The 10,514-nt window shown below is 35.5% G+C and overlaps 2 protein-coding genes across 2 annotated transcripts; both read right to left on the reverse strand.

Annotated features, from left to right (window-relative positions):
- Positions 1-3,368: 3,368 nt before the first annotated feature.
- Positions 3,369-4,868, reverse strand: LOC128196485 (uncharacterized). The gene is made up of 4 exons (XM_052877521.1): positions 4,692-4,868; positions 4,327-4,605; positions 4,140-4,244; positions 3,369-4,056 (listed from the first exon to the last, which is right to left on the reverse strand). The coding sequence occupies exons 2-4, from the start codon at positions 4,522-4,524 to the stop codon at positions 3,547-3,549; spliced, it is 813 nt and encodes a 270-aa protein (XP_052733481.1). The 5' UTR covers positions 4,525-4,605; positions 4,692-4,868; the 3' UTR covers positions 3,369-3,546.
- A 3,400-nt stretch (positions 4,869-8,268) lies between these two features.
- LOC128196624 (uncharacterized) lies at positions 8,269-9,726 on the reverse strand. Its single transcript, XM_052878112.1, has one exon. The coding sequence runs from the start codon at positions 9,724-9,726 to the stop codon at positions 8,269-8,271; it is 1,458 nt and encodes a 485-aa protein (XP_052734072.1).
- Between the last annotated feature and the right edge of the window lie 788 nt (positions 9,727-10,514).

A 10,514-nucleotide genomic window follows, 5' to 3' on the forward strand; every position in this document is an offset into this window, starting at 1 on the left:
TGTGATCTGGAAAAACCAATTTTCTTGTTAGCCCAGCCACATTTTCAGCCATTGAAAAGTCCTTGTGATGATGCATGCTTTTAATGTTTTTGATTGTGGTTAAATGAAAGGCAAAGTTAATTCATGTGACATTGTGATAGTGGAGTGAATGAGTGATTACCTCTTATACACTTGAGTGTGAGTGAAACACTTTACCTGGTGAGGAAGTATTCCATGAGCACATAAACATCCATGCCTACTTGATTGATCATTCATGAAAAATAGCATTTGTTGAATATTAAATAAATTCGTGAACATTAAAGCATGTGCACATCTTGATTGAAATATTGGTCATAGGTTTGATTGAAGTCTTTACTTATCTTGAAAAGTAGATTTTGAATGAGTGAACCATCATATGAATTGGTAGAAGATTGAGTTACATCTTGTTTGCTTGAGGACAAGCAAAGTTCTAAGTTTGGGGTTGTGATAACAGTTGAAAAACTGTTATTTTCATGCTTAAAATTGATACTAAAAGCAACCTTTATCCTTAGAAACTAGCTTGAAATCATGCTTTTATTCATAATTTCAGAAATAAGAGAGCTGGACAGGTTTATGCTTGATTTCAGTGTTTTTGTGCAGGTTTTAGGGTGAATTTAGTGAAAGAAGTGAAGAATGAGAGAGATGAAATCAGAAAAGACACCAAAAAAGTGCAAAAGGAGAAGCCGCAAGTACCGCTCAGCGGCAGTTTACCGCTGAGCGGCACTCAGGAGTTCACGGGAGGACCGCTGAGGGGAAAAATGGCCGCTGAGGGGAAGAACTGAGCTGACGCACTTACCGCTGAGCGGTAGTTTACCGCTGAGCGGCATTATTTTTGGGCTTGGGCCTAATTTTATGTAATTTACGAATAGTATATAAGCTTCAGGGTTTCCTAGGGTTAGAATCTTTGGCTGGAACGAAGCAAATACTCTCTCTTCCACCCCTTTGAAGGAGGATCTTGGATGCTCAGGCTACCTCTTCACCTTTCTAGGGTTTTATCTTTCATTCTTTCATTATTGTTCATCTAGGTTCACCATGAATATGGTGAACTAAACCTTGTATGTTTGTTGGGGAATCAATGTAATCTTTTGAAGCTCTCATATATGGAATTTGTGCTTGCATCTTAATCTAAGACTTATGCTTTCTTTCATCATTAGTTAGGGTTTTTCCTCTTTGCTCAAAGCTTGCTTTGTTTAACTCATTCAATGCATGATTATTGGTTTTGTCGATACGAAAACGTACGGGGAAGTCTAGATCTGGGGAATTTCTCCCAATAGGTATATTGGTTGCCTTAAGCTCCTGTGCTAAATAAACTAATTATTAGGGATGCTAGGAATCGTATGAACTCGTAATTAGGGAGAAGCCTTCTTTGAAAGGTAATTTAGAGAGTGGCATTAACAATGATGAATTGAATGTTGAATTCCTAAAATATATGAGAGTGGATAAGATGAAATTGACCCCTAACAACATACTCATTCATTTATTCCATTGAAAGTGTTTGTATTTTGCTTTAGCCATTGATCACCCTCATGCATACATGTTTATTTTCGTCTTTTGCATATAAAATCCAATTATTTCGTTCTTAAGTCTTAGCTAATCAACAAATCACATAACTAAACGAGGCCGTGAGTCCTTTGGGAAAACGATACTTGGTCTTAACGAGTTTTATTACTTGAAACGATTCGGTCATACTTGCCGATTGTAAAACAAGTTTGTGACATCACATTTTGGTGTTCATAAATTTGTTCCATCAGTCGTCAAGATAGTTTTTCCACTACTATTGGATGACTTGAGCACCCAGGACGAGTGCATGCTGTTGGAACTGGCATAAGCATTAGACAGTTCTTTGGATCTTCCTCACGTCCATCTTCATATGGATTAGTAAAGAGTATGAACAAAAGCTAAAGTAGGACATCACACAGGAGATCACAAAGAAGGTTAGGGCAGAGTTGTATGAAGAAGTCGTGAAATGGTTATGCACCAGTTCCAACAATATGAGAGTTATGGCATGCGTCCGTAGCCATCTCCCGTAGCGGGACATGTTGTGCCTCATACAGGTAAACTTAATAATTAGTTTTGTTTATTAATTTACTTTTTGTATAACCTAACATTTATTAAGTGCTTTACCGCGTGGCCTAGACATTTGGTTGGTGTTGTATCTGACCCCCCGGTAAACACTCCTACTATATACTTCTCAATTTTAAACTTTACTTTTTATTGACGTCAGAACATAGTCATTTTTTCATGTAACAACAGAAAGAAAAAGAGGGAAGTCCTACATCAAAGAAGACTCATTTATCTGAGGACGACCCTCTTGGTGCGTTAGACGAGCTTTGTAACATCATTGTAGAGGCACCGATGATTTTACCATGGGATTCTACTACATTTGGAAGACACGTTGAGATCCCATTGTACTTGCATCGACAAGATGTTAAGGGGCTTGCGTCGTGGAGAGAAAAGATTAATATTTCACTCGTTCAGTTGTCAATGATGTAAGTTTATTAGAACCTTTTTATATAAAATTGATTTATCAAGTTACTTATATAAAATAATTTCTTGATTTCAAGTAAATATTTGGTGTAAGTAACAAGATGAGGTTCAATGATGTATATGGGTTCATTGACCCCCAAATGACTCACGAAGGAAATAATTTTGATGACATCCAAGCATACATCATCAGTTGTTTTGCAACGGGGAAGAAACTATATTTTCTCCCTTATATACTTGGGTAAGTGAAGTTTGTTAACTTTAAAGTTTCATTTATGATTTTAGTATATAACAATCACTACAAGAAAAAAGCGAATTACATATAGCCAAAATCCGTATATAAGACCTAAAATCCGTATATAATACTTGGTTATATACGGATTACATACGGGCAAAAATTCGTATATAATACTATCGTAGCTAGGTTTATATACGGATAAATCCGTATATAAATTATATACGGAAATTATATACGGATTTATCCGTATATAAGTTATATACGGATTTATCCGTATATAAATTATATACGGATATTATATACTGATTTATCCGTATATAATTTCCGTATATAATTTCTGTATATAATTTTTTTATATAATTTTTGTATATAATTTTCGTATATAATTTCTGTATATAATTTCTGTATATAATTTTCGTATATAATTTTCGTATATAATTTTCCTATATAACTTATATACGGACATTATATATGGATATATCCGTATATAATGGTTTAAGCAGAGCTAAATATATACTCTGTATATGGCAGTTTCCCATACACAATATACAAACAGACCTGGACATTATAGTGAACATTCACAATTGATATAAGCAATACTGGACATTATACATTGCACATTGACATATAAATCCATAAAGCTTTTCAAATACACTTAATCCATAAAGGAAACATTGTATATGAATACATAAATATTGTTGACATCAATATAAGTGCAAGAATAAACATCAGGTAAGTTCATAAACGGATTGTGATTGTGGTTCTAAATAAGTTCAACAATAATGGAAATAAGTTCTATAAAATGCCTAATAATGCATATAATCATTTCCATCTTCTGGTTCTTCATCTGTTGGTTGTTGGTGTGGTGGTTGTTGTTCTGGAGGTTGCTGTTCTGGTTGGACATCATTGGGTACTTCATTTTGAACTTGAGGATTTTGAAGGTTTAAAAAGTCTTGTGCAGCTGCGGCTGCTGAAGGCGGAAGGAATGGCAGGAGGACGCCAATAAAGCCTTCAAACTTTTGAAGCTGCTGACCATATTGTTGTAACTGCGATTTCAGATTAACAATTTCTTCTAAATTTTGTTGTTGAGCAGAAGAAGATGTCTGTGTCTGTTGGATGTAACTATCGACATAGTCATCTTGGGAAGTGACATTTCCAATGCCATATACGCATCCCTTGTATTTTCCACCAGCAGCCTCTAACCAACATCGGTTTCTCAATCTTTCCTCCTCCGCAGGGTCTAGAGGAGAAGATGCTGAGACACCAACAGATGCAGTCTCAGATCTTATTTGAGAAAATTTTGCAACAAATTGTTCCTGTTAAATGAATAAATATTAATATTAAACATGAGGTTTAAAAACCGAAATTTTATAATGTGATACAGTTAGTACAAACTTACATGGGTCCACCTAGACTTGTCATCCACAAATTCCCCTGTTGATTGACGAATATGTGTCTGCTGAAATATTTCATCAACATGCACAGACCGACCAAGCTCCTGTGACTGCAAACAAAATGAGTTGTTAATAAATATTTGTAAAGTTTATGATTACAAATATAAGAAAAAAAATGTACAAGTTACATACCAAACGAATAGCATGCTCATGCACGCTTATAGACCCTCCAGTGTGCAAACAACCACCCTTTTCAGATGTCCGATTCTTCTTTGCCGTTTCACACTTTTGTCTATAAAGTGGCATGTTCCACTTTTCCAAAAGACCATTCCAAGTATTGTCCCCCAGCCAATCAGGTTTTTTTCCAATAGTTCTAGCTTTTTTATACATCTCTGAGAGTCTATGAGATGCCTTGGTGTGATAATTCTCTTTTACCTTTTCCTCATCTTCAGGCTTCCATGAAACCTTTCTCTGTTATATTAAAAATAATAGGTTTGATTTACACATACATAGAATAATTGCTTAGTGTTATAGGATTGGGATTGAAAAGTGTGTACCTTAAAACGTTCGAAGAAGACATCTCTGGTTGACTTAGGGATTGAGCCCCATGTTAGCCATGGCTCATCAAACTGTTGCTTGATGGTGGCTGTGATTGCCTTCGATGCAGTTTTTGTAGGATAAAACCTAAACGAAAATTGAACTCAAACATTAGAGTAATACAACAATGATTTGTCTATATATTAATTGAGTTAATTTTTTTCTTACCTTCCTCCAACAGGTGTAATCATTGGACGACTATTGGAACATTCTTCCATGTAATTGGCAGCTGAACTTGAATGTGGATTTGCATCGTCTGTACCAGGTGATGGTGCAATATTTGTGGGAGTTGATGGGTTAGAACCAACATTGGGAGAGAATGAAGCCATTCCATGAGGAGGCACTTGGTATGGAGTGGGTGTAGATGTAGGAACTTGATGTGGAGCGGGAGTGAAGGCAGGAACAACTAATGGAGGTGGAACAGATCTAGCAGTGGAGGTAGAGGTAGGTGTAGTTGGCTGACTGGTTGAACCAATTTCATTATTGAAACGTGTCATCAACTTCACTACATAAGATTTCTTCCCTTTCCCCTTATCAAGATTTCCTGAAGGTTGATTAGGAGGGCCAGAAGCACCTGATGCCATATTCTTGAACATAATATATATTTTTATACAATAGAAGAAAAGAAAATTTAGAAATAGACTTATTAATGTTATTTCAAAAATTTAATTGAAAATGTTAATAATATAGAAACTAAATTAAATAATCTATATAAATGAAGGAAGAAAAAGTAGTTAAAAAAATTAATATCATGTTCCAAGTATTTGATAAAAAAAAATAACACATTACAAAAAATAATATTTTTTTTGGTGATAGGAGAAATGCAAAAGTTATTCCAAAGAAAGCAATGTAAAATTTGTGGCACATCTATTCTATTTTGATACTGGAGACAAGGTTAAATGAGGCAATAGCATTTCTGAAAGATTATTATATTATATCAGAGCAATGATTGAGGGAGGGAGGTGGAAGTGATCAAATCTCTCACCTGTTCACACATTCACATGTCACTTAAGTAAGAATTGCGTAATTAATTAGTCTACGTATCAGCCAAATCACTGACCACACCAAATTATTATTTCTCTTAAACTCGCAATCATATTCACCTCACCCATTCTTAAAATATGCTATTTTTATCAAACACTTTCTAAATTAATAAAGTTAAATAAATAATTTTTTTAAATTGTCAACACTAAAAATGAAGTTAAATTTTGAAACAACAGATGAAGTCACATGGTTTCTGGCTTTCCAATAAAACTGTATTAGTAAATGTTTAACAAAAGAGTTACATTAATAAGTCTTAAGATTGTGGACAACATTATAATAAAGCGACAAAAATAAGGAGCAATACACCCTAACTCTATTCAGTGCTAGAACTATGAAATTCATCTTCATTGTCATCTTCACCCTATCCTTCTGCATTGTATTCTTCTGATTTCGTTGTATCTTCATCTATTTGCCCTTGAAATGATGAAATATTGTTAGGGTCAACTTCTTCAAGACCAGCTTCTACATCTTATAATCGGACTACTTCTTCAACTTCAATGATGTCATTAACATGTGACATTTCCTCCACTTGGTATGGCACATCGGCTTCTACATCATTAGAATCAATGCGACCTCTGGGCTTCGTTTTTATCGCAACACACCAACCTCGTTTGTCCGTGCATGATGTAGGATATGGTACATAATACACTTGTTGTACATTATGTGCAATGATAAAAGGATCAAACAACACATATCTTTTATCCATTCGAATATCCACAATGCCATACTTTGAATCCACCCTTGTACCTACTCTCGATGGATCAAACCAATCACAATAAAATAATACAATTTTCTTTTCAGTGGTTGTTGAATTGTATTCCAACTCATAGATGTGTTTAATGACACCATACAAATCATCTTGACCTCCTTCTGTTAGCCCTTTAACATGAACCCCACTATTTATTGTCCTCTTGCCCTGACTCCATGCATGGGTATGAAATTTGTATCCATTAGCAAAGAAGGTGTGCCATTCCTTTACACACCTTAAAGGACCAAGTGATAAATCTCTAAGATGTTGGTTTCTCACACTTAAAGGATCGTTATGAACCTACAACCATTCATGATATGAAACTATTCAACAATGTAATCTTAAAAAATTAAGGAAGAAATGAATGTGTAAGAATGATAGGAAGTCGTACTTTTTGCCTGAACCACAATGGGAAATTAGCATGTACGTATGTCGAACTGTTTGACTCAGATAGTTGATAGACATGTAAGAATGAGCTGTCGACATGTACGTCCAGATTAGATCAAAGAAAATTAATTATATCAAATGAAAGAATTGGGAAATATAATTTATTTTGGAGGCTTACTAAGGTAAGGTTCAACTTCATTGCAATTGATCAATACATGAACATGAGCTGATCTCAATTCTTCATCACTTAACCAATGTGTTGATTCCCTTCCAGAATGACGACCAGGTTGGTTAAACACTGATAATGTTGTCGTAAAGCTTTCTATTTCAATGTCTACTTCATTTCTACTGCTTTGTGGTGTTAACATGAAGTTTTTGAAATAGTGGGAACAAAAATGAGTTGTTTCTCTGTGCAAGTATGATGCGCAAATAGATCCTTCAACCCTAACGTTATTCTTTACTGAACGTTTAGCATATCCCATGAACCTACAAATTTGAAATTGATGTGTTAGGGTTTTTGAATTATGCCTGGTAAATTGAACAATAACATGTCATATGGGTACCTTTCAAATGGGTACATCCACCTATAGTGGACTGGTCCACCAAGTCGTGCCTCACATGGAAGATGGATAGGGAGATATTCCATAGAATCAAAGAATGAGGGAGGAAATATTCTCTCCATCTTGCACAGAATGATGGGAATGTTTTCTTCCATCTTCGCCAGGTCATCCTTGTTCAATGTTGTAGAACACAAATCTCTAACGAAATGACTTATCTCTGTAATGGGATTCAGAACATGAGACGGTAAAGAACTAAACGCTATAGGAAGTAAGCATTCCATAAACACATGGCAGTCATGACTTTTCATCCCAATGAGCTTTCCCCTATTCACATCAACACACCTTGACAAGTTAGAAGAATATCCATCAGGCATCCTAAGACCTTTTACCCAATGACAGACTTGTTTCCATTGCTATGACTTTTTAGCTCCAAATCTTTTCGTCTACAGTACAAACCTATATCCATTCGGGCCTTGTCATTGTCTTTTGTCTTCCCCGCAACATTCATCACAGTATTAAAGATGTTGTCAAAGAAATTTTTTTCAATGTGCATGAAGTCAAGATTATGCCTTAACAAATTATCCTTCCAATAGGGTAGATCCCAAAAGATGCTTTTTTTCGTCCAATTATGCAACTCACCGTATCCATCAATTCTTGGTGCACAATTTTCAGTTATTTTAGGATAACCATTGATTCTATTCCAAACCTCTGGTCCTGTAAGATATGGTGGTGCGTCATCCATCTCCACTTCCCCCTTCTTGAAAGCATTCCTATTCCTCCTAAAAGCATGGTCTTTCGTTAAAACCTCCGATGAGAGTCAAACCATGAATTTTTTGCCCCATGATATAATCTAAAAGCCTTTGTATGCTCTATGCAATGTGGGCATGCCAGTTTACCATGAGTGCTCCAGCCGGACAACATACCATAAGCAGGAAAATCATTAATTGTCCACATTAGCATGGCCCTCAAAATAAAGTTTTGTTTCCTTGAAATATCATATGTTATCACACCCGTCCACAGCTTCTTCAATTCGTCTATCAAGGGCTCTAAGTACACATCTATGCCAACCTTTGGATTGAATGGCCCGGGAATGAGACATGTTAAGAACATGTAAGGTTTAGATATGCACATTTCTAGAGGAAGATTATAAGGAGTGACAATAACTGGCCAACATGAATATGGTATATTTGATGCCTGTACATATGGGTTAAAACCGTGAGAGCATAAACCGAGTCGAACATTGTGTGGCTCGATACCAAAGTCAGGATATACTCTATCAAAGTGCTTCCAAGCCTCTCCATCGCATGGATGACGCAAAACACCATTCGTCGACATGTTCTGATAGTGCCATGTCATTTGTCCTGCAGTTTGTGTTGAGGCATACATTCTTTGTAGTCTGGGAATTAATGGCAAATAGAACATTGATTTCATAGGAACTTGTTTGCTAGTAGTTGCTCCCGTGTTACGTGGTTGATATCTTGGCTTTCCACAAAATTTGCATTCAAGCAAGGCGCCATCATTCTTACCATATTCATTATCATAGAAGAGCATGCAACCATCCACGCAACAATCAATCCTCTGCGATTGTAATCCCAACTTTGATACACACTTTTTTGCATCGTAGTATGTTTTAGGCAAACCTGATTTGATGGGTGTTGCATCCATAACCATTTTTGCAATAAAATCTATGCATTGGTTAGGAATATTCCAATTTGACTTGCAAGCTAATAGTCTGACACACATTGATAATTTCGAGTCTGATGCTCCTCCATACAACGGCTGGTTTGCATCCAACAAAAAATTAAAAAACCTTTGTGTTTCTTCATTCGGAGCCTCTTCAATGTTATTAGAAGTAGATGCTTGGCACGACTTATTTTGCCTAAGAGCATCATGCACCATGTCTTCCATTGTTTGAAATTGGTTAATTTGACCACATTCCGTCTCTACAGCCATCCAACTTTGATGATTATGTACATCATCTTCTGGCAATCTTTCCCCATGATCCTCCCAAATGAAATAATTAAGCTTGAAACCGTTCTTGTAAAGGTGAACCTTCACAACTCTTTCGTGCAGAATCTTTGTACAATTGCACTTTAAACATGGACATCGAAGACCCCCGTCTCTATGATAACGTTCTTGTTCACAAGCTTTACTTATAAACTCTTCAACACCCAATACAAAAGACTCTTTCAAAGCACCTCTTCCTCTATGACACCTATCGTACATCCATGAACGATTTGGTTGAGCATCATCCATGTTCTGTACATAAATCGATTACAAAACAATTAGCCAATGGTTAATACACGTCTCCATATTATCAAATGGCTTCCTAAACAATAACCTAAATTAATTTAGGTCCTCTTCTCTGCACAATATCTTAGAATGTTTTTCAACACTTGTTTTGTACATGTAAATCACTATGTACAATATTATTGTTTTATATTAATCACTATGTACAATATTGTTTTAAGCTTTCAAGATAGAAGGATATTGGCCAACCTACAACGTTGAGCTAAAACTTTCACTACAACCAAGCATAGTTAAAGAAATATCAAATTACGGTAGATAGTGCTTGATGTGTTTAATTGTTTAGCTAAATAATTTTAATTAAAAAATCAACATTTAAAGAACTAATAACCCTCCTAATATGTTACATACAGTTGCATAAGCATACATTTGCAAAAGGACAATTATTTGAAGGTTTAGGTCTTACTAGGAGCTTTGGTTGATTGTCAAAATGAGTTGTTCTATACTGGATTGCAGGTACCGAGTGCAACTACAAAAGAAAGAACATCACATATCAATTTATAATAAAGTAATAGAGGGGCAGTCAACTACAAAATTCTTAAGTCTAGGTAGGCTAAAATGTGCTTAATGAGTCAAAACATGTAAAATGCATGGAATGGGGTAATTCGGGGTTCAGACATCATTAAAGAAAGATAATAAAATCCTCAAAACAGTACTGGAATAAGAGAAATGTAAAATCAGTGGTGATACCAAATTTGAGAGCAAACTAGTCAAAACTAGTGTTAACATCAAATGGG

Source organism: Vigna angularis, chromosome 5 (assembly GCF_016808095.1).
Source record: "Vigna angularis cultivar LongXiaoDou No.4 chromosome 5, ASM1680809v1, whole genome shotgun sequence".
In the NCBI taxonomy this organism is placed as follows: Eukaryota; Viridiplantae; Streptophyta; class Magnoliopsida; order Fabales; family Fabaceae; genus Vigna; species Vigna angularis.